General features: G+C 40.9%; 1 protein-coding gene across 1 annotated transcript in view; it reads left to right on the top strand.

Annotated features, from left to right (window-relative positions):
• SSPN (sarcospan) overlaps nt 1–24,817 on the top strand; it is a 41,071-nt gene extending 16,254 nt beyond the window's left edge. The window contains exons 2-3 of the mRNA XM_060112483.1: nt 15,474–15,560; nt 21,994–24,817. Of these exons, the coding sequence (XP_059968466.1) occupies nt 15,474–15,560; nt 21,994–22,359 (453 nt within the window). The 3' untranslated portion in view covers nt 22,360–24,817. The remainder of the gene's footprint in view (nt 1–15,473; nt 15,561–21,993) is intronic.
• The last annotated feature ends 246 nt before the right edge of the window (nt 24,818–25,063 follow it).

The following is a 25,063-nucleotide window of genomic DNA, read 5'->3' on the forward strand; positions in this document are numbered from 1 at the left end:
ACCAGGGCTCGAACCCGTGTCCCCTGCATTAGCAGGCAGATTCTCAACCACTGCGCCATCAGGGAAGCCCCCAAACTAAAGGGATTCTACTTGAATGTCTGCACGATAAGTCACGCACTAGGATAGTTGTCGGATTTTTCTCTCTGTTTTCTGTAAGTGATTTGATGAAACAGTTGTGAGATTCATTGTTTTAAAATTATGAACTATTTGCAATCGTTTTCAAGCAAGGTTTTGGAAACATAGGAATTGTAGCAACTTTGTGCTGGCACATCTCTTGCAGATCTCCTTAGCTTTCCAGCCTTATTTTGGCAGGAACATCAAGGAAAGCACACTATATCCATAGGATTTAAGAGATTCAGGCTCCCTTCATCCAGCCGCTGGTCACAAGTTACAGCTCCTTTTTATCAGTTCCATCAGGATAGTTTTCTAGTATCGTCTAAAGCAACATAGGAGGTATAAGTGAACATCTGCAAAACACAATGTGTGCTAAGAAATCGGGCAGTCACTTTGTCCTTTGCACTCTTTTTGTGTTTGTACAACAGATCTGCCTAAACTACACAGCAATGCAAAGTACAATGCAACATTGGTTAAAAAAAATTTTTAAATACATATATAAAGTCTATCTTTCTATATATCATGAATTATACATATATAATCTTTCTATATGTAAAGATAGATTATATATAAAGATATATAGCTATATTAATATCACAATAAAGATATAGATATAAAATTCTGGTTATTGGATAGTTTCAAATCATGATAAAACCCACCACTTGGAATGAGAAAGGTTGTATTTTACCAAACAAAGGACTTCGGTCTGGTAAGTAAGTGCTTAACACTCCATACTTCTTGACCAACCAATCAGAACTTTTGTCACAGCAAAGCAGGTGAGTCCATTCTCTGCTGCTGGCAATTGCATGAGTAATAATTTCCTGAAGTTCCTGAAGTTGCCTTATAAGTTCTTAGAAATTTTATTTCTACAATTTATTCTCCAAAGTGATCTAGATTTAAGAAAGTTCTAGGTGACGATAGGCCTGCTTTTGTTTTTTAATTTAATTAATTAGCACATAAATCATTAATTTTGATTCAGTTCGAATGTCTTTACATACTCATATATGAAAAGTCCATAGAGTTACAGTAATGAGACATAGATCTGTCAGGCATCAACTCCTCAGGCAAAAGGACAATGATAATAACAAAGGAGAAGAAAAAGATTGAGGGGATGTTATAGATGAGCTCAACTTAGGTGTGGTTCAGCAAGTGTCTTTTCTCTTTAGACTCTGCAAAGAAATAATTTTCTGTGAGAGAATTTGTCATCTAGAATTACCTTTTGGCTGAGAAATTTTGACCTGGATCTCTACCAGCTTCTTTAAAAAATCATCTTAACTTGCAAACTAAAGATTCCAAATTGTTCCCTCCAAGAAATATGTAGAAATGCACAGATGGGGATGTATGTCATAACCCAAACTCTTCCTGGGCCAGGCGGAATTTAACCCTTAGGTGAAGAGAGTATTTCTGTACTACAGCTCTTCATTGGCAACTTTTACTCTAATGGAAAAATAAAAATAGAAAAAGTAGAGCAATGAAGCTCTGCAGTTGTAGATTCCTAAGGCAGATGGAAAGGCATTGAATATATTATAGGCCAAATAAAACACTCCTTAGCAAAACTTACTATCTATAAAAAGTTGTTGCTAGCTATAGTTTTATTTGTAGTAGAAAAGAAGCTGCTATTTTGAGCTTAGTTTAATAAAAACCAAGGGGAAACATTTTTTCAAAATTATGATTAGTGTTCTAGGCTTTAATGCTTATACTGATGTTTGTAGTGTTTAGAGACAGATAGTTGCAGTTTATCCCTCATCTTTTTTTTTCTTGTTGAAATTTATTTTTATTGAAGTATAGGTGATGTACAATATTATGTAAGTTACAGGTGTACAAAATAGTGATTCACAACTTTTAAAGGTTATGGTTTTTATAAAATATTGGCTATATTCCCTGTATTGTACAATATATCCTTGTAGCTGATTTTATACATAATAGTGTGTACATCTTAATCCCCTACCCCTAGATTGTCCCCTCCCCGCCTCGCCACTGGTGACCAGTAGTTTGTTCTCTATATCTGTGAGTCTGCTTCCTTTTTGTTATATTCACTAGTTTGTTGTATTTAGATCCCACATATAAGTGATTATCATATAGTATTTGTCTTTCTCTGTCTGACTTATTTCACCTAGCATAATACCCTCCAAGCCCATCCATGTTGCTGCAAATGACAAACCTTCATTCTTTTTTATGGCTGAGTAGTATTCCATTGTGTGTGTGTGTCTGTGTGTGTGTGTGTATATACATATATACATATATATATATATATATATATATATATATATCTCACATCTTCTTTAACCTTTCATCTGTTGATGGACACTTAGGTTGCTTCCATATCTTGGCAATTGTATTTAATGCTGCTGTGAACACTGGGGTGCATGTATCTTTTCAAATTAGTGTTTTTGTTTTTTTCATGTATATATACCCCAGAGTGGAATTTCTGGATCACGTGGTAGTTCTATTTTTAGTTTTTTGAGAAACCTCCATACTGTTTTCCACAGTGGCTGCACCAATTTACATTCCCACCAGCAGTGTAGGAGGGTTCCCTTTTCTCTACATCCTTGCCAACATTTGTTATCTGTGTTCTCTTTGATGACAGCCATTCTGACAGTTGTGAGGTGATATATCATTGTGGTTTTGATTTGCATTTCCCTGATAATTAGCAATGTTAAGCATCTTCTTATGTCCCTGTTGGCCATCTGCATTTCCTCTTTGGAAAAATGTCTATTCAGGTCTTCTGTCCATTTTTTGATCGGGTTGTTTGTTTTTTTTGATGTTAAGTTGTATGAGCTGTTCATGTATTTTGGATATTAACCCCTTATCCACCGTATCATTTGCAAATATTTTCTCCCATTAAGCAGGTTGTCTTTTCATTTTGTAAATGGTTTCTTCGTTGTGCAAAAGCTTTTAAGTTTGATTAGGTGCCATTTGTTCATTTTTGCTTTTATTTCCTTTGTTTTAGGAGACAGATCCAAAAAAATATTGCTACAATTTATGTCAGAGTGTTCTGCCTATGTTTTCCTCTGGGAGTTTTATGGTTTCTGGTCTTACATTTAGGTCTTTAATCCATTTTCAGTTTATTTTTGTATATGGTGTTAGGGAGTGTTCTAATTTCATTCTTTTACATGTAGCTGTCCAGTTTTCCCGGCACCACTTATTGAAGAGACTGTCTTTTCTCCATTGTATATTCTTGCCTCTTTTGTTGTAGATTAATTGACCATAAGTACGTTACTCTCATCTCTCATCCTGATGTTCAATTCTGCCATAAACTCTGGTTGATTTGGAACCTTTACTTTTACATGCCTATCACTTTTGAAACTTCCTATTAATATCTGTGCACTAAGTTTGGCTGAAACAATTTCACTTTTTAAAAAAAAGTAATATTAATTTTGGATCTGTTATGGATAGAAAATATTTTTAGCTGAATGGCATTTTGTTTTCAGAAATTAAATGCTTATCTTTGTAAAGCAACAATAGTGTTATCAGAGAAACATATACAGCTTGGTATGTTTACCAAGATTGGCATTTCCTGAGTAGTAGATAATAAACAGTCTTGTAGCAGAAAGGAAAAGACGCAGAAAAAGATGTTTTATAACTCTCAGGTGTTTGCAAACTGTTTATGTTAACATTATTAGAGAGATTTTTGAAAAGTGGGTCCTTGCTATGAAAGCAAAAGTAGCCCAACTTCCCTGGTGGCGCAGTTGAGAGTCCGCCTGCCGATGCAGGGGACACGGGTTCGTGCCCCGGACCGGGAAGATCCCACATGCCATGGAGCGGCTGGGCCCATGAGCCATGGCCACTGAGCCTGCATGTCCGGAGCCTGTGCTCCGCAACGGGAGAGGACACAACAGTGAGAGGCCCACGTACCGCAAAAAAAAAAAAAAAAAAAAAAAAAAAAAGTAGCCCAAGTCTCTCAATGAATGGATTCATTTATTTGACAAATTAGTATTGACTGCTTCATATGTGCTGGTACTATAATAAGCCTTCTACACATGCTGTCTTATATAATCTTCCCAGCAATTTATGAAGTAGGCACTGTGGTTATCATTCCACAGATGATGAAACTGAGGCTCAAAGAGGTTAACTTGTCCAAAGCCAAAAGCAAAAAAGTGGTGGAGGTGGGTTCTGAACCTAGGTCTGTCAGATCCAGAGCTAAGATATACTGCCCCAGTTTCTATCCTTTGGATGCAGCCCATTTTGCTGTAAACATTTCTGTAGTTACCCTCTGTTGCCCCTTCTCTGGGGTCACAGATGTGTTCTCTTTTTTAGAGCCTGTGAGGTCTTAGACAGCTTATAGTGGATATGTGTTGTTGGAATAACAATCAACAAGGTTCTCATAAGAAACTATCTTGAATCTACCATCTTTTCTTAAGGGGTTGCTAGGATTACCAATTCAATTTTTAGGGAGAACATATCACCTTAAGGATTTATTGTTTGTATTTTGCTATTTACTATATGTCATGTTTGCGTGAAAAAGAAGCTATGATGGTAAGTGCTATGCTCTCCATAACTCTTCTCAACGACTGATACATTATATTTCTACTTATTCATTTGTTTATGGTCTGCCTCTCTACTTTAAAGCATTGGTGCTATCAAGGCAGCGACTTTTGTCTCTTCTGTTAACTGTGGTATCTCCAGAGTCTCAAAGAGTTTCTGGCACATGGTAGATACACAATGAAAACTTTTTTTTTTTTTTTTTTTTTTTTGCGGTACGCGGGCCTCTCACTGTTGTGGCCTCTCCCGTGGCGGAGCACAGGCTCCGGACGCGCAGGCTCAGCGGCCATGGCTCACGGGCCCAGCCGCTCCACGGCATACGGGATCTTCCCAGACCGGGGCACGAACCCGTGTCCCCTGCATCGGCAGGTGGACTCGCAACCACTGTGCCACCAGGGAAGCCCTGAAAACTTTTTAAATGAAGAGAATGAGATTATTTCTAAGATGTGAAAGAGGGCTACATTTATATATATTACTCATTTCAGCTCAAATTTCAGAGTAAGTTGTACTAGCACAGTCTGAGGTCATATGAGATGGAAAAAATAATACCTACTACCATTTCAGACACATTACTTATGATCCTTAAATTATAAAGTATTATTTTTTCTGTTTTATACATGATGAGACTGAGTCTCAAAGGCTGTGTCCCATTCCCTCAGCTTGGACAGTGTCTGGATCTCAAAGACTGGTCTTCGCATGATACCTCAGGACCAGGGCTTCCTGCCATCCCACACAGGAGAGGAGCAGATAATGGAAAGTTATCCAAATTTCTGCAGTTCTCACTTCACTTATAGGGCTGTCCAGATTCCTCCAGGGAGTCGACCGGGATGTATAATGGTTCAGAGCCAGGATCTGTACTTGGACACGTACAGCTTAGAGTTCTGTATTTGCTATGTGACCTCGAGCATAAAACCTTTCTAAGCTTTAGTTTCATCATCTATAAAATGGGCTATTAACAGCGACTACGTCAAGGATTTTTATGAAGACCAAATGGGATAATTTACAAAGAGAGCTTAGTTTAATGCCTGGCACGTAAAACTGCTCAATATTAGCATTAAAATGTCAAACCATCTAGACTTGTTAATTCGTTTTTCTTACATAAATATAAAGACCACACCAAGTATCCATTGGTGCTAATAAAAAGTAGACTATGTGATATTTGTAACCAAGACAGTATGTGTGTTATCAATTCCTAACCTGCTTAAGTTGGTAACACATTTCTGACCCCTGAAATATACTCTAAATTTGGCCTACTGTAATAAATGTATGAGTGACTCTAATTGCAATAATAATTATGGTAGTAATCACTACCAGTTATTCTCCAGCTATTTGTTAAGGTATTATACTACACCCTTTACTTGCATTATCATTAATCCTTGAATTAACCATCAAAAGAAGGCATTATTGTTTCCATTTCATAGATAAGGAAACCAAGGCTAAGAAGAATTAAATTGCTTTGTCCCAGATCATTTAGCTAGTAAAGCAGCAGGTCAAGATTCAGGTTCTAAAGCCCACATTTTTTCCACTATGCAACACTGTCTCCTTGACTGTAGTTCTAGACTTGGTTTTAACAAAACTAAAGAAGCAGTAACCACCGGTTGAATGAACTGTTACTTGATGTTTCATGCTTTTGAGAGTTATTTTTACCTTTCTTACCTCATCTGATTAGAGTATTTTTAATCCTATTATCTTGCTTTTACCTTAAAATGCAATTTAAAATAATAATAATAATAATAATAAATGTGGGGAGGGATGACTTCATCATTCTACCATATTTAAATCCTATCTGATTAACACCAAACTTTTTGTTGTCTTTAAAAAGTAATGCACAGCAGGGAAAAAAAAAATCACAGTTGATTCAACGTCCCTTACGTTATAGAAAGCATGATAAATTTTGATGAGGAAGGAGGGATTTGAATGAGCTGCTGTGGGCTGCCCATTTTTACACCTGGCCTAGCCTGGTCAGATGGCATTACCCATGGCAATCCATTTTCCTGTGCTTCAGTTTCTCTGCAAAGTGGGGCTTAAACTGTAAATTTCTAAAGAGCAATGACCATATCTTATTCTGCATATTCCTAGTGCCTACCACAATAAAAGTTGTTGAGCTCGACTCAGCTGGGCAGTGACACCTTCACTGGGGTGGCCATGAAAAACAAGATCTCAAAGATTATGTTGCTATGATTCTTACTCCATTTTCACAAATTAGGAAATGAGTATTAGGATTTCTCCCTGGCTCACTCCCCTGTACCTTTATACTGATTCTGTAGGCTGGTTTCAGGGATTCCAAACAACTAATAAAGAGTCATGTGCCCAACTTTATGCTGTAGTTACAAACTAATCCCACTTGGTAACCAGATGCTTCTAAAATAAGACGAGGGACTCCAATAGGCAGACAGTGTGGTAGGGGTGCGGGGTGCCTAGGGCACCTCTGATGGGCTCGTGAAAGCTGATTGTGCACATCTCTTCCCAGCCCCGTGTTCAGTGACTTCACATCGGTAGCTTGAAAGCAGCACTGGTAGAAGTATTTATACCATGGAAATTAGCAAGTGCTACAAATAGCACCTCCCACCCGTACAGCTGGTTGTTAAACGTTTACCAGCACACCGATGGAGAGATGGTCCAGTTTTGGATGATTGCTTTGCTTTGGCTTGCAGTGGAGGGGGCTTTTCCTGTCAACAGTAGCAGAGTGCCACATCACACTAAGCGATGATTTAGAGATGCTCCCAAACCATCAACCACACTCGCTGAGGCCACGGGCTCTAGAATGAGGTCATATTTAAGAAGTGATGAAGACAAAGGATTTTTTCCCTCCAATTTTAAGGAATTTTGCTACAATAGCCATGACTAAATTTATTTATGGGGAAACTATTGTTGTTACACCCCATTATTACTTGTAATAAACAACTCTTCTATAGGAAACTCCACTAGTCAGTGTATAACTCCTAACCCCTAACCCATACCAGGCGTCAGCATTTAGAAGACTATGTTTTTAGCTTAGACTAGTGGTTCTCAAAGTGTGGCCTTATTTATTAGAAATGCAAATTCTCGGTCTCCACCCCTGACCTATTGGATCAGAAATTCTGGAGATAAGGGAGTTTTCACCAAGCCCTCCAAGTAATTCTGAACCACTAGCTTAAACATTGTCTTACCAGAGGCAGTGGCAACGAGAATCTAGTAAAAATGCTTAAGTTATGCTAAAATATTCTATCCCATCCTTCTGAAGTCTTGATCCAATAAACATCCTTTAATAGATTCTCATGAAATATTCTTTTGTATATTATTTAAATCTCTGATAAACTATGTATTAATAAGCAATTCTCCTGAGTGAGACTGCATTCATTTGATATATTGCAATATATCTTTTGTTGAAAATTATTTCTAATACTCTACCTTAAATTCTATTAAATAGGTAAAAACCCATAGAAATTCTCTTAAGAAATATCTAGAGAAATAGGTACAGTTCTGCTACATCTCTTGTTGATCAATTGGCTGTGCAAATATGAGAGGAGAGTTCATCTTGTTACTATATTGACTGAAATAAAGCACTTTAAATACAAAGGTGAACATTGATTAACTAACAGAAATAGAGTCACATTTCAGGTACACAAATGAAAGGGGGGGGATGGAAGGAGGAGAGAAACCTTGAAAGACATTTGACAGGGGAGGTTGTATTCTCCAGATAGCCCTGTCAAGCAGCTCTGTCAACAACAAAAAGAAAACAAATAAATTGGAGGTTGTGTGAATGTCACAAGACCAGAATATAAATATGACACGGAGCGAAGTAAATACCAATAATTCGCATTCTCACAAAATGTTTTAGGGTGATACCTTCTAGCTGTGCCAAAATGAAAAGGAAAAAAATGATACGTAGGTAAATCTCCAAGACCCGGGTCCATCCACCATTCACTTTTTTTTTTTTTTTTTTTGCGGTACGCGGGCCTCTCACTGTTGTGGCCTCTCCCGCCGTGGAGCACAGGCTCCGGACGCGCAGGCTCAGCGGCCATGGCTCACGGGCCCAGCCGCTCCGCGGCATGTGGGATCCTCCCGGACCGGGGCACGAACCCGTGTCCCCTGCATCGGCAGGTGGACTCTCAACCACTGCGCCACCAGGGAAGCCCCCACCATTCACTTTTTATTCATAATAAGCTGATCCTCAAAAGGTACCACTGCAGGAATAATACAAAGTGTGACAAGACTCAGGACTCGAACATCTAGAAATGGATTTAACATTCAGAGAACATTTCAACTCTGCTTAACTTTCTAACTCTTAAGAGAGAATGCAGTCTTCACTCTGAGCAGACAAAGAACATCTTTAGACAGAATGTGGAGTTTGCGACTTAGGTTTCTCTTCTTGCTAAACAGATTGCAGACACATGCATCCAAAAACAGGTTTAAAATGATGGGTTTTTTTTCACTAAAAAAATCTTTTCAAGCTTTTCTTATCAACATAATTATCCATCTGTACATGAACTAAATCTTCACAAGCTCTTCAGGGCTAGCTGCCCTTTCAGCACTAGTTTTCCCAGTGCCACCCAGGTCTTGTCTGGTTTTGTGTTCAGTGATACCACCTGTCTGCCCCTGGTCCAATGGGTGCCTTCTTGAAAATCTTATGTAACTGCCTTTTTCCACTTCTATGGGCCTCACCTCACCATATCCAATGGAAGCCCTGGCCCAGAATCCAAGAATGCTGTTCCAGAGAGGCCTGGCAAGTAACACCACTCATTAACAAGAGCTCCTCCTTCTCCGCCCTGGGAAGCCAGAGCACCCTGTCTTCCTGGTGTGCCCACGTCCCACCCACTTAGAAAACAAGACCCTTAGTCTGGCATGAGAAATCTGGTTTTCTCCCCGTGGCCATAAAGCCTTCAGTTTTGGGGTTTTTTTTTAACATCTTTATTGGAGTATAATTGCTTTACAACGGTGTGTTAGTTTCTGCTTTATAACAAAGTGAATCAGTTATACGTATACATATATCCCCATATCTCCTCCCTCTTGCGTCTCCCTCCCACCCTCCCTATCCCACCCCTCTAGGTGGCCCTCTAGGAAAGCACTGAGCTGATCTCCCTGTGCTATGCGGCTGCTTCCCACTAGCTATCTATTTTACGTTTGGTAGTGTATATATGTCCATGCCACTCTCTCACTTTGTCCCAGCTTACCCTTCCCCCTCCCCGTACCCTCAAGTCCATTCTCTAGTAGGTCTGTGTCTTTATTCCTGTCTTACCCCTAGGTTCTTCATGACCTTTTTTTTTTTCTCTTAGATTCCATATATATGTGTTAGCATACAGTATTTGTCTTTCTCTTTCTGACTTACTTCACTCTGTGTGACAGACTCTAGGTCCATCCACCTCACTACAAATATTTCAATTTTGTTTCTTTTTATGGCTGAGTAATATTCCATTGTATATATGTGCCACATCTTCTTTATCCGTTCATCCTATGATGGACACTGAGGTTGCTTCCATGTCCTGGCTATTGTAAATAGAGCTGCAATGAACATTGTGGTACATGACTCTTTTTGAATTTTGGTTTTCTCAGGGTATATGCCCAGTAGTGGGATTGCTGGGTCGTATGGTAGTTCTATTTTTAGTTTCTTAAGGAACCTCCAAACGGTTCTCCATCGTGGCTGTATCAATTTACATTCCCCCCAACAGTGCAAGAGGGTTCCCTTTTCTCCACACCCTCTCCAGCATTTATTGTTTCTAGATTTTTTGATGATAAGCCTTCAGTTTTAAGTGTTTAATAAATACTACCCTTCTATAAAGTGCTTGCATTCTAGACTCCAATAAACCCTCTGATAAAGAAGTATTGTTCTAGTATGCAAATCTGTAGATAAGAAAATGAACTCCCCACCCCCTCCCAGAGCCGACTGAGCCCTATCAGAAGGCCAAGAAATTAAAGTATGTTGGATTGGGACTTCCCTGGTGGCGCAGTGGTTAAGACTCCTCGCTTCCAATGCAGGGGGCCCAGGTTTGATCCCTGGTCAGGGAACTAGATCCCACATGCATGCCGCAACTAAGAGTTTGCAAGCCGCAACAAAGGAGCCCACCTGCCAAAACTAAGACCTGGCACAACCAAATAAATAAATAATAAATATTAAAATAAAATAAAATATGTTGGATTGATCCAGGCTTTCTCTCAAATATCTTACACTAGGCCCTAGAAGTGAAACTTTCAAAAATCCAGAAGGATGATCAGTTTCATAGTATTTAGACATGTCATGATGTACAACCAAAGTTATATGAAGTGTATTTGAGATGCTTTCTGTTCAAACTATTCAATGGTTCTTCATAACTGGGTAACTTCCTTGGCCTTTTTTTGTTTTCCCTAGACTGTTTCTGGGTGACCCAGCATTTCTGATGGTTTGCATTGCTTTAAGGGCTTATGTTCAGCTAAGACCCCTTTCCTGAGTTCTAGGCCCACGTGTCTGAGATTTGAGTTCAGGTGGGCATTATCGGTTTCCATTCCCATTCTGCTCTTCCTCTTGTATCTTGTGCCTTATTAAACGTGAACTCCATCCACCTGGCTGCTCAAGTCAGGTAGCTGAGCCCCTTGCTTAACCCTCCCTCCCCTTCAACCCTCACATCTAATCAGTTCTTAGAGCTTTGGATTCTGCTTCCTTCACATCACTCAAACACACCTACTCTCGGTCCCTACTGCTACCTGAGCTCAGGCACTCACCATTTCTCCATAGATGGAGAACAGCCTCCCAGCTGGTCTTCCCTTCCCAATCCATTCTTCACAGCCAGAAAGACCATTCTAAAAGGCAACGTTGATCACATGATTCCCTTGCCTCAAATGTCCTAGATTGAAATAAAAGTTCCTTGTGACCTACTTCCTGCTCATCTCTACAAGCTCATCTTTGGCTTTTTCTTCTCCCATCCTGTGCACCAGAGCTCTGGGAGACCTCAATGTTTACTCTGCATTTCTCCATGCTTTTGTACCCACTAGTACTTGCTCTAATCTTCCTAACATCCTTCTGCTTAATTTCTGCTTACCTTTCAAAATCCATCTTCCTCCAGGAAGTTTCTTCAAGTTGCCTTCAGGTTAATCACCCCTTCAGTGTATTACAGCAGACACGGTCCTAAAACTTACATGGTATTGTAACTTCACTCTCCTCTTTTTCCCACTGAACTGAGAGCTCCTTGAAGGCTGAGACTGGTTTTTCACCGCTCAGTCCCTGGATCTGTTAAAAGAGTCTGGCCTCAAAAAGAGTTCTGTCGACTGACTAAGTGAAATACTCTAGAGTGAGGTTATATGTTCTTGTGCAACTTCTTGCTGGAAGCCAGGCTAAATTAAGACACTACTGAAGTAGAAAAATTTGTTCAAGGAAGGCAGAGTCAGATTTTTAAGATACTGGTCATTTAGGCTCGATTGTTGGAATGTGTCTCTCATGAAGACAAAGGGGAGAGTTTTGGCAATCGCCAGCTTCTCAATAGCCTCTAGGGACAAAGACAGTTATGTAGGAGAGAGCCTGACCCTGTGCACCTGCAGACAGATGCTAACAAGCAAGCCCAGGCACATACTTAGGGATCTAACCATCCCCACAAGCAAGTTTAGAGGCTTCCATTGGGTTTCTTGCCAATAAACAAAAAAAGAAAAGGTCTTTCTTCCATTGTTTTAGTTCTGAAAATTCTTTTTTTAAAGCATTTTAAGAATTTTACTTATTTATTTTTTATATTTTTGGCTGCTTCGGGTCTTAGTTGCAGCTCGAGGGGTCTTCGTTGAGACACGTGGGATCTTTTCGTTGTGACGTGGACTCTGTTGTGGCATGCAGGCTTCTCTCTAGTTGTGGCAGGCGGGTTTTCTCTCTCTAGTCGTGGCTCGTGGGTTCCAGAGTGCGTGGGCTCTGTAGTTTGCGGCACGTGGGCTCTCTCGTTGAGGCGCGCAAGCTCAGTAGTTGTGGTGTGCAGGCTTAGTTGCCCTGTAGCACGTGGGATCTTAGTTCCCTGACCAGGGATCGAACCCGCATCCCCTGCATTGGAAGGTGGATTCTTTACCACTGGGAAGTCCCTAGCTCCGAAAATTCTTAATTTGAAAATACATAGTAAGCCATTACAGGCCTTATCAAACTTATACCTCAATTAGATATATTTTTTAGATATATTTTTAAAAGAGTTTTGAAAAGGAACTTCATCCCTGCCTTGGAAATATGGCCACGTTGTGGGTTACACAAACAACTTCAGTGTCATTTCCTCCACATCTGCCGGTGCTCTGCTGAAAAGCTGTCGTTGTGGGTCCTATCTGCTTTGTTTTCTACCCAGCCCTCTCCAGCCCACGCTGTGTCTGTTGAACTAGGAATGTCATCTCTGCTTTTAACCATCAGCCTGTCATAATGGTGGAAAACGCTGAAAACAGCCTGTACTCAAGGAAGACTTGGCTTTTGGCTTCACAGTCCAGTGGAAACCTAAACCCGCAACTTGGGAACCAGTGAGGGCACAAGCCACTTATTGATTTTGTAATCAAGGGGAGAATAGGATAGAGGTGCTACGTTAAAATGTTGTGTTGGCTTTGTAAATAAACAACTCTACCACCCTAGCAGGTCCGACGTTCAAAGCTGGCCCTGGGGGTAGGAGTTATGAGTATCACCAAACCAGCCATCTAATGACTTGCTGGGTGACTCTCAGCCACCCTTCCAACATTGTCTCTAGGAAAATTGTGCTTATCAGAAAATGCAATTCTGTTGCTTATGTTTTTCATCCTAAAGTAGAAATTAGCAACCTTTTAAGGTTTCCAAAGTTGAGTGTGAATAGGTGTGCTTTGATTAGAAACTCTAAATCACAGTTTAAGAAACTCCGATGCACTAAAAAGAAAATCAAATCCAGTAGGTTTTATATACCACATCTTCTTTATCCATTCATCTGTCACTGGACACTTAGGTTGCTTCCATGTCTTGGCCATTGTAAATAGTGCTGCTATGAACATTGGGGTGCGTGTATTTTTTCGAATTAGTGTTTCCTCTGGATATATATATATATATATATATATATATATATATGAACATTATTCAGCCATAAAAAGGAGTGAAATAATACCATTTGCAACAACATGGATGGACCTAGAGATTATCACATTAAGTGAAGTAAGTCAGACAGGGAAAGCAAAATATCATATGATATCACTTATATGTGGACTCTTAAAAATGATATAAATGGGGCCTCCCTGGTGGCGCAAGTGGTTGAGAGTCTGCCTGCCGATGCAGGGGATACGGGTTCGTGCCCCGGTCTGGGAGGATCCCATATGCCGCGGAGCGGCTGGGCCCGTGAGCCATGGCCGCTGAGCCTGCGCGTCCGGAGCCTGCGCGTCCGGAGCCTGTGCTCCGCAACGGGGGAGGCCACAACAGTGAGAGGCCCGCATACCGCAAAAAAAAAAAAAAAAAAAATGATATAAATGAACTTATTTACAAACCAGAAATAGACTCACAGACATAGAAAACAAACTTATGGTTACCAGAGGGGATAGCGGGGGGTGGGGGGTTAGATAAACTAGGAGTTTGGGATTAGCAGATACACACTACTATATATAAAGTAGGTAAACAACAAGGGCCTATTGTATCACATAGGGAACTGTATTCAATGTCTTGTAATAATCTATAATGGAAAAGAACCTAAATATATATGTAAATAACTGAATCACTTTGCTGTACACCAGAAGCTAACGCAACATTGTAAATTAACTACACTTCGGTTTAAACAATTGTTTTAAAAATTGAGTATGTTTGCTCTCAAAGTTGCCATGCCTCCTGCCAGCCTTCTTTGGGTCAGTTGCACCCCCCCAACTCTTCCCATCACTGACACTCAAGCACTTGGAGATGGCTTTCTATTTCTCCCACTCCAGTGTCCTCCCACTGGTCATGCAATAGCCAAGATGTATACATTTGACTTTTACTACACCTTTCCTCTCACCTCTTTCTCTGACTTTGTCCACCACCCTCTGAGCTCTGGCTCACCTGATAGATTAATCTTGCTAACATTAGTAAAATAAGATTCTGATGTTCTCACCGCCAACCCACCCAACACCACTGCTCATTTTCCAGAAACATGTCTTGAATCATGTCATTCCCCTGCTCAGAAATGTTCAAGGGAACCCCACTACTTCCTAAATCAGTTCTACATCCCCAGACTTTCCACCTACATTTTCTGCTCTATATTTTGTTATTTCAACTGTAGATACATGTTTGCTATTCTTTCCACACATAGTCCTGCGTCTGCCTGTGCTCATACTGTTTCACCCAAGCTACCTGGTTTGAGGGTGTGTTCCATCATTTACTAGCTTTGTGCTTCTGTTTCCTCACTTATAATGTGAGGATCATAATAGCACCTACTTCATAGGGTTTTATGCTGATTACTTGAAGAAATCCATACAAAGGCCTTAGAAGAGCCTAAGCACAAAGTAAGTATTCAGTAACTGGTAGTGATCATTATTATTATCATCATCCCTTTCAAGGACCATTTCAAACCCATCTCTTTAGTGAAGGCTTTTTTAATTGCCCAATTCAATGTTATTTTTTTTCTTCTTTTTGTACTTCTCTGAATAGCATTTGACACAGAATGCCCTGCCTTAGAATAGTGTGTGCACTTATCGTGGCCTGGCCTGAACCGTACAGTTACTGAGGTTGAGGAAATTTTGTTCATCATTGTATTCGCTGAAGGACCTTGTACAGCACCTGGCACATCAAAAGGACTTAATAAATTGAAATAAATTGATTTTCCTATTTTTAAAACTCTGTTCCACAAGCTGAGAAAAAATAGCACATAAAGATAAGCAAATGAAATGAACACCTTGATAACAAGGATGTTACTGGTGAAAGACACTGAGATTGATGTCATTAGAATGCACGGCTTTCCTTGATAACAACCTTTCATCCCTCTTCTCCATTGCAGGTCTGCTTAGTGGCCTATCTTGGTTTGTTTATGCTTTGTGTCTCCTATCAAGTTGACGAACGGACATGTATCCAGTTTGCCATGAAAGTAAGTTGCCATTTTTCTTTCTCTTTTATCATCACATAGAAGGAAACACGAGTACAAAATTAAGGAGGACTTTTTAAGGGGTTGTATATCTGATTATTCTAGAAATTGCATTTTTAGACAGGCCAAAAAATGTTTTAGGAGAGCATTCATCCAGACCCCAAAGGTAATGCTGATTTTTTTTTTAAGTCTTAATTTCCATGAACTGGATTGGCACAGAGCATATGAAGTACCCTCCAATGCCCTTACAAGGAAAATTGAAAACTCATCAGTTCAGCAAAACACTTGGCCAGGGAAAAAGTGTCTATATCAGTGCCCACTTCCCCATCTTGGGGGTTTTTTTTTAGAATGTTTTAATAATGAAGCAATCTAAGTGTATTTCCCTTGGTAGGTGGGATCACTGAGACAGAAAAGGTACATTGGGTGCATCCAAATGACCTGTGCCAAGAATCTGAGGGCAAATGCAGGAGGTTGGAGTACGCTTGGTTTAGCAAGTGTGTGTGCCTTTCCTTGAGTGCCTTTTTTTTTTAAGGACACTGTGTTTGGTTGGAGCCAATTCAAGTACACAGCATTTTCACTGCACAGTAGAATCTGCTCCAAAGGGAAACACAGACACACCCTTTCAGAGTTTAGGGAGATAAACAGCCCACTCAGAAATCAGTTAGTAGAAATCAAATTCCTACATTTTCTTTCAACTCCTGTAGCAGAGAACAAAAAGCTTTCTGTAATGTTGGTTTGGTTTGGTTTGGTTTTTGGGGTCCAGTCACATTGTTTACTTTTCTTCTCTAAGAAAACACATAAAAACTGGATGCTCCTTTGTAAGATGTTAGTATATTCTAGTATATTGATATAAAAGCTATTGACATAAAAAAGCAATGTGCTCATATATACATACATATATATATTTAAGTCATGTCGTAAAAGAGTAATTAGTGAATAAAATATTCAAATTATTTTAGCTAGCAAAAAGAATCTGGCTACACAAAATGTATGCTATGATCCTATGGAAATTAAACAAATAGCTCTTATATGCACAGAAAAAATAGTTTCTCTGAGTGGTGGGATTATACCTACATTGTGTAGTTTTTTTCTTCAATTTTGAGATGTTCTCCGATAGTTAGAAGTAACTCTTCTAATTTAACAATTTAATGGATGCTATTTTAAAAATTGATAGAGTTAGAATTTTGGGGGATATGCCCCCCCACCCACCTTGGAAATTTTACTTTTTCTGTCTGAGGGTGTCCCTTAAAAGAAGGCCAGATAGAGCAGACATCAGTCCATGTTTACTTTTTCGGTAGAAGTCTGAATAAACTACAAGGCTTAGTGACGATTTTGTTTTTTAAAGCCTAGTAAGAAATGATCTGTTAAATTATGGGAATTTCATTCATTAGGTAAAAAGGTTCATCAGTTTCTGTGAAATGCCCTCATCCCCCTCTCCACCACGATCCCAGGAAACAGCAGAGGCAACAGCAACATCTTCACAGAGGCCCCTAAAGCCATCTCAACGTCTGCATTTAAAATAAGAAGCAAGCTGGGCTTCCCTGGTGGCGCAGTGGTTGAGAGTCCGCCTGCCGATGCAGGGGACATGGGTTCGTGCCCCGGTCTGGGAAGATCCCACATGCCGAGGAGTGGCTGGGCCTGTGAGCCATGGCCGCTGAGCCTGCACGTCCGGAGCCTGTGCTCCACAATGGGAGAGGCCACAGCAGTGAGAGGCCCGCGTACCGCAAAAAAAAAATAAATAAATAAAATAAAATAAAATAAAATAAGGAGCAAGGACAAAAAGATTAAAAAATAAAAAAGTCACTGCCAATGTCAGCCAGGTTGAGAATTCACCACTAGAAAGATCTCATTAACTATCTTTTTTTTTCACCTGTGACAGACATTGACAAATACAGAGGCACTTTGCTCTTCTCCTGAGTGTGACCTTTAGTGATGCTTGCTGCCAGCTCTCTAAGGTGCCCGCTATATTATCTTCAGGTCGAAAATGAGCTCCGTCAATCTCCAGGTTTTCCAAAGGCACAACAGGTTACAGCGGACTTCCCTTGTGCTCCTGACATCACCTGGGGGAGAAGGAATAAAATGCACCTTCATGAGGTGTTTCTCACTAGCAAAACCGCATTTTAGTGCTTACGTGTTGATATCCTGGACCAAGCTTTGGTGGCGAATTTATTTCCTTCTGTTGAACGACCAGATAGTCAGGACAAGCAATACGGGGTGGGGGGGCGGGGATGCCAGCGCTTTACTGCAGCCTGCGCTAGCGCGCGCGCGCGCGCACACACACCCACCCACACACCCACACACGCCGCACACACTTCCCTTTTCCCTACAGACAGTGGCCACGGGGGCTTGTCTTTTCATCTCAAGCTAGCACAGTCTTCTCTGGCGGCCCTTTGGCAAGCCCTGTAAGCCGCCGGCGCCTTCCATCTTTCTCCCCGGGCCCTGCTCCCGAGTTCTGCTCCTGGGCTCGGCGGGCCATCCGGCCGCTGATTGGACCTCCTGCCTATCCTCTTGGCCGTGTTTTCTCGGGGCTCACCTTGATGATGTTCAGAAACGTGTCTGGTTCGTGTGCGTGCAAAAACACGCCGGGGCACATTCCCCACGAGGGCATTGCAGGCGCAATGGCCTCTGAACTTTGAAGCGGCGACCGGGTACCAATTAGAGGCGGCGAGCGCGGGGCGCGCCCCCGGGCGCTGTGGTTACATAAGCGCCGGGGGCGCCCGCCTCCGCCCGCTGCGCAGTGCCGGCCGCCCGGCCTGACACAAGCAAGACAGATGCGTCCCGAGCCCCGCTGGAATCAAAATATATTTGCTGGCCTTCCCAAGGTCATCGTAAACACTCTTATTGATAGTTATTCGTGCCGTGTAGGTAAAACAAGCCACTTGATTTTAAATTACAGGTTCTGACCCAGAAGCTTGTTGCTGTCAGCTGAGTTAAAAGCCACGAAGGAAAAATGCTACAGCGCTGCAGATGTAGCCCACAGGCTTTGGCCGATCAAGTCTATATTTATGTCTTGAAATGGATAAGAAACTTGATTCTGTGGCTCACTCTTGCTTACTTGGCCCGATGCTTTCCTGCAGTGGGAGAGGCAGAATCACAATGTGTGAGCTAATGCACCAATGAAAATGTATTCATATTTAAAGGAGCTGAGGGGCATGGCTTTTGTTTGTGCTCTTGAGGCTTCTAGGATATTTAATATGCTCAATTAAAACTGAGCAGTCTCTGTGCTAGTGTAAATGTTCACGTCCTTTCTACAAACCAAGGATGTGTTGTTACTCTCACATGACACAGAATAACACAAAGCCAGTATAGGGTTGATATCCTAAAAGTCCTGAGACCTGGCAGCTCTTTCCAGGTCTACTAATGTGTTTATTTCAAGAATACTTAAATAGTGCTACTGCCTACCAGCCACTGTTCTAAGCCCTTTGCATGTATCTTTTTTTTTTTTTTTTTTTTTTTTTTTTTTTTTTTTTTTGCTACGCGGGCCTCTCACTGTTGTGGCCTCTCCCGTTGCCGAGCACAGGCTCCGGACGCGCAGGCTCAGCGGCCGTGGCTCATGGGGCCCAGCCGCTCCGCGGCATGTGGGATCTTCCCGGACCGGGGCACAAACCCGTGTCCCCTGCATCGGCAGGTGGACTCTCAACCACTGCGCCACCAGGGAAGCCCAGTATCTATTATTTTGATCCTTAGAGTAATCCTGTGACTTAGGTGCTAGATGAAGAAACAAAGGTACCCATGGGATTGATTTAATTTGCCCAAGGTTCATAGTTATGGAGGGGAGAACCGGGATTCTAACTCAGGCGGTTTGCTCCCCAGTCCATGCCTATAACCATCACCAGGCACTGCTGTGTACTTGGTAAAAGGCTTGGGCAAATCTTTTGCTCTTTGGGCCCAAAAGTTATCTTTTAAGAAGAGACAAAACTCTCATTTCAGCAAACGGATTTTTGTGATGGTTATGAGAGAATATTTTTTGCAACTATTTGAATAACTTACAGATCGAGATGAGGGATTATTGTCATTGTTTCAAGATAATGCCCCAGGGGATGTTATAGAAATTCTCTATCTAAGGATGAGTGTGTGGGAGAGAGTTAAGACAGGACCTCCGTAGTCCCATCCGCTGATGGCAATAAAGTGTATGAAGAAAACTCGAACTGGGGCCATTCTGCTAAGCAGATGACTCTCAGGTGAAAAATTATCCCTTAATTTGGGCCCTCCCTGCTGGTATAGTCACTCATGTTGCCGGCACTGGAAATGCAGCTGCCATGGTCAGGCACACACGACACGGCCAGCACAATTTAATTTGGCCCTTGGCATCAAGAGTCTGAAGTCAGTCGTCAAGCCTGAATATTTCAAAACAACCCAGAATAATTCAAATGTTCTGTCCCAATGGCCCCACAAAATAAATCCATACTTTTTAGCCCAAGAACTACTTTTTTTTTTGCAGAAAATGTGGCCATTGAAAATTTGGGTGACAGGCAGGACCAAGGTGATGCATTCAATAGCACAGATTAAATATTTCCTCTTAAATTTTTGAAATGGTGCCACAGTGTGTTTTTCTGGTTTCCCTTCCTCCAAGGGAGGCTAAATGTGTTCAGTATAAGTTATCCTTTTTATGTCCCTGAGATCAATGTTTCCATAAACTGTTTCACAGATGCAGAAATGTGGGTTGTATATGACAGTCCTTCGTATGACTTGAAAATGAAAAAGAGATTGTGTGTTTAAGATATTTTTGATAAGAAGATCCAAAGAACCCCTGCACTCTTTGCTCGTGCAGCCATAGGAGGATGAAACGGCTTTAACCAGGTCCACTCTCTTCCTGTGTCCGCAGTGAAGCTTCCAAGCAAACCAGACACATGCTCAAGACACCAACACACACACACACACACACACACACACCAGTCAAGACAGAAAAAATAAAATTTTGAGTATTCTATAGTTAAGACTTGAAAACATTTGAAATTGTCCCTGTGTGCAAAATCACTCATCTGGAGGACTTACGCACACATATTTTATAATCTTGCATACATGTTTTTATTTTGAGTTGCAATTAGTTGGAGGCAGGGGGAGGGCATAATCTTTTCAGAGCAACTTTCATCTGAACCTGGACGTGACTAATCTTCCTTTGAGGAGTTCACATTCAGCAGAATTGCTCTATGAGCAACTTTTGGCTATGGGAATGTAAATCTTGCACTAAGAACTGGGTTCAGTACACCAGTCCCAACAGCTGGGGACTCTGTTCCTTACCTAGATCCTCAGTAGGTTGGGCCATTAAGAGAAAGGTTTTCAGTAGGGAAGTCCAATCACAAGATTCCTTGTTCTGTAAAATGGTTTATATTGTGGCCATGTCAACAAGCACCCACAATTTTTGATCAAAATATTTCAGGTTGGGGGCTTCCCTGGTGGCGCAGTGGTTGAGAGTCTGCCTGCCGATGCAGGGGACACGGGTTCGTGCCCCGGTCCGGGAAGATCCCACATGCCGTGGAGCAGCTGGGCCTGTGAGCCATGGCCGCTGAGCCTGTGCGTCTGGAGCCTGTGCTCCACAACGGGAGAGGCCACAACAGTGAGAGGCCTGCGTACCACAAAAAAAAAAAAAAAAAAAAAAAAAAAAATTTCAGGTGTAGGGTAAATGTCTGAGTTGTTCAGGGATTCCATGGTTCTTTAGTAGCAGAGTTAGAACTTTAACCAGACTTTTCCATTCCAAGGCTAACACATAAGCCAACGCTGTTCAGAACCTTGGTGGCTGAGGGACCATTTACAGTTTATTTTTATGCTCAGAAACTAGATAGTTATAGGTGGACTTGGGATGAGACTTGTAGGAGATCAAGTCACCTACCTTCTGGAACCATAATTTTTTTTTCTCCCAGCAACCTCTCACTGGGGATCCTGGCCTCCCTGGGCATAGTTTGGCAACCACTCCATTGAATATAGTCTTTTTCATTAAGCCATGTTGCTAGTTGACCAATCATTGCCAATTTTGGCCAACACAGTGTCTACATTGAAGAAATTTGTTCTCTACTTCCTAGTCTTGTTTCAGTCTTTATATCAGCAGTTGTTAAGGTCAAAACAAGCACAGTATGCCTTTCAGGGATGGCTCTTGTGTTTGGGAGTCATCTCAGCTGCCTGCTACATCCATATACAAACATCCCCCAATCAAGCTAATATTGTTGGCTCAATTCATGGGAAACACCCGACATCTGTACGACAAATGAAAATATGATCAGAGTTTTTCAGATTGTGATCAGATTGCTCCCTAACAGTCCATAACGAGCCATTGCCATGTCTTGGGTACCATGTTTCTGAGGAGAGACAGCCCCCTCCATCAGGGAATGGAGGGAGAGAAGGAATCTTGGGAGAGAAGAAGAGCTTTTCTTTATTAGCTTTGCCAATGGTCATCCAACGTCCTCTATAACTGGAAAGGTTTTCTTCTGCTTTCTTGCAGCTCTTGTACTTTCTGCTGAGCGCCCTTGGCCTGACGGTCTGTGTGCTGGCCGTGGCGTTCGCCGCTCACCACTTTGCACAACTCACACAGTTTACCTGTGGAACCATGCTCGACACCTGCCAGTGCAAACTGCCCTCCTCCGAGCCCCTCAGCAGGACCTTTGTGTACCGGGATGTGACTGACTGTACCAGCATCACTGGCACTTTCAAACTGTTCTTACTCATCCAGATGATTCTGAACTTGGTCTGCGGCCTTGTGTGCTTGTTGGCCTGCTTTGTGATGTGGAAACACAGGTACCAGGTCTTTTACGTGGGTGTCAGGATGTGTTCCCTGACAACTTCCGAAGGTCAGCAGCAAAAGGTCTAACATTCTTGCTCAAAGGTGGGGAGAAAACAGCACCCTGACTAGCTGAGATATTTTTTAAAAGGAAAAAAAGAGAAAGAAAATGAAGAAAAAATGAAATTTGACAATAACTAATATTCGCTGTTCTAAATGAATATTTTTATATTTTTCAGGAAATGAAAGAGCATTTCTTCAGATTTCCATAGTATTTTTTTGTTAATTCCTAAGATCTAAACTGACTTTGGGATATTAAAAGAACACGGTACAGGGAAAGAATGGTATAGATCTATCTTTAAAGTCTGGAGTCTATTCCTAATACTCATGTTACCTATTACTGATATAATCTTCTTTCCAGTTAGTCCGGTTCGATTTGGACAGTTTCAGACCCACTTGCTAAATTTTGTAGGATCTTCCTCCAGGCCTTTCCCCCCTCCCCCCATGATCCTCACTATGACTCCGAGAAAAGCAGGGGCAGGAGGAGGGGGAGAGCTGAACAGCCAGTGTGTCTTTCTCTATTTTCCCTGGTAGAGATGTCTTCAAGGCATGAAACAGCTTAAAAGAGCAGAGTAGAAAAGGAAGAGACTTTGCAAAAGGCTGAATAATTACAAACACCTGGGTTGGAGCCCCTGGCCTTTTTCCTCTGTTCCCTTATTTTGGATCTGTAAATAGATCACTTAGTGAATGCTTTGGGTGATTGTCTGCTTCTCAGTAATTGAAAGCTGGTGGTAGTTGTATTCTTAATGATATAGACGGTTTAAAAATAATTACATTATGCTTCTATTCTGTCATCTAAAACAAATCATTAAAGCTAATTTCTAGCTAATTGTTAATTATAATTATGCTCAGAAGTCTATTTAATGAGCCCTGGCTGTACGTACGTGGCACTGTCGGTATTTGGAGAAATTACTATCACAAGAGAGAAGGCTTAAAGATTCTTTCTTCTGAAAGCCAAGCTTTACAAGGGAGAAAAATAATTTTTTTTATTAATAGCTCAGGTTAAAAATACTCATTTAAATGAAAAAGAGAGCATTTGTAATGGGAAATGTTTATGCAAATAGCACATTTGTGATATGTTGTAAAGTATCTCTCTTGGCAGCTAAGTACTTTTGACGAAGATTGAGTAATGCTGAGGTGTCCCATTCATGAAATTATATTTGATATGTAATCTTATTATTGATTTGTATGCACAGTCAACTAGAGCCTTAAACTAATGTTTTCTGAGGCCCTTATTTGAACATTTGGCCATTGACTTGGAGGGTAGTTTTTGGTTTTGTTTTGAAGTGACTGCGACTTAAAAGAGCACAGCTACCCTATGGTGGGAGACTTTTCTCTCTAGTTATTGTTATCATTGAACTTGGAACAATATCAATGTTTTAAGGAAGGAGCTCAGAATGCAAATTCATGTAGCATAAATGTTACCAAAAACTTTCTCTAGGGCTTCCCTGGTGGCGCAGTGGTTGAGAGTCCGCCTGCCGATGCAGGGGACACGGGTTCGTGCCCCGGTCCGGGAAGATCCCACATGCCGCGGAGCGGCTGGGCCCGTGAGCCATGGCCGCTGAGCCTGTGTGTCCGGAGCCTGTGCTCCTCAACGGGAGAGGCCACGGCAGTGAGAGGCCTGCGTACAACAACAAAAAAAAAAAAAAAAAAAAAACCCCAAAACTTTCTCTATTAGTATGCTCTGTTGAAAGCAGAAATTCAATATAATTGAGCTTTATTTGCTTCTCCACATTGCCTATTGATATATTTTACTAATCATTAAATCCTACTCTAAAAAAATCATTTCCTTGTTTGCCTTAAGAGGTATATGAATAATTCCATCGATTGTGACAATAGTGTCGATTATTACATGATTTGAATATCCAAATAAAAAGGGAAATGTTAAGTTAGTTGGAGGATTGTAAATATATTTTATGCCCTCCAGATAAAGCACCTGATTAACAGATGTTAAAACCTTTTTATGTATTGACTTGCTTTAAAAATCGCCTTCCTACACACTAGCTCAGGCCAAAAATGCACATCGGGGGCTTAATGGATGATTCTGGAGCAGAGGTTTGATACACAAAAATTACATCAACACACACCAAGCCTCCTGATGATGACCTAAAAAAATACTTTGTACCCTGTTAAAAAAATTCCAGTAACTGAATCCATTTTGATTTTGACAGTTTCCTACAAAAGAAAATGACTGATAATCTGTGGGCTCTTTTTTTAAGGCACCATTGGAATCATACCCTGAATACCTTAAATAATTTTTTATAGCAAACACTACAAATTTTTCTATCAGAAAATTAAATTCTACACAACACTAAGGTGCTCTATGCTTTACAAGCGATTCACAGGGTATTTCAAATGGTAGAATAACTCTAGCTTATGTGCTTCCTTTTTCTAAATAATGCAACCAGTAAGAACTGACATGGTGATAAGCTTGGTAATAATCAGGATATATATATATATATATATATATATGTGTGTGTGTGTGTGTGTGTGTGTGTGTGTGTATTATATATACACACACACACATATATATAATGTGTATATATATACACATTATATATATAAATATAAAATGTATATATAATGGGGATTTTGCTATTGTGTGCTTGAATCATTCTTAAATCCCTAAAGAGAGAAAAAAATCATAAGTGAAGAAGAAACAAAAAATAAAACGAAAAAATTAAAAAGGAAAGAAAGAAAAGATTTCTGTGCTGCAAACTCACTGTGTATTGAT

Source organism: Mesoplodon densirostris, chromosome 11 (assembly GCF_025265405.1).
Source record: "Mesoplodon densirostris isolate mMesDen1 chromosome 11, mMesDen1 primary haplotype, whole genome shotgun sequence".
In the NCBI taxonomy this organism is placed as follows: domain Eukaryota; kingdom Metazoa; phylum Chordata; class Mammalia; order Artiodactyla; family Ziphiidae; genus Mesoplodon; species Mesoplodon densirostris.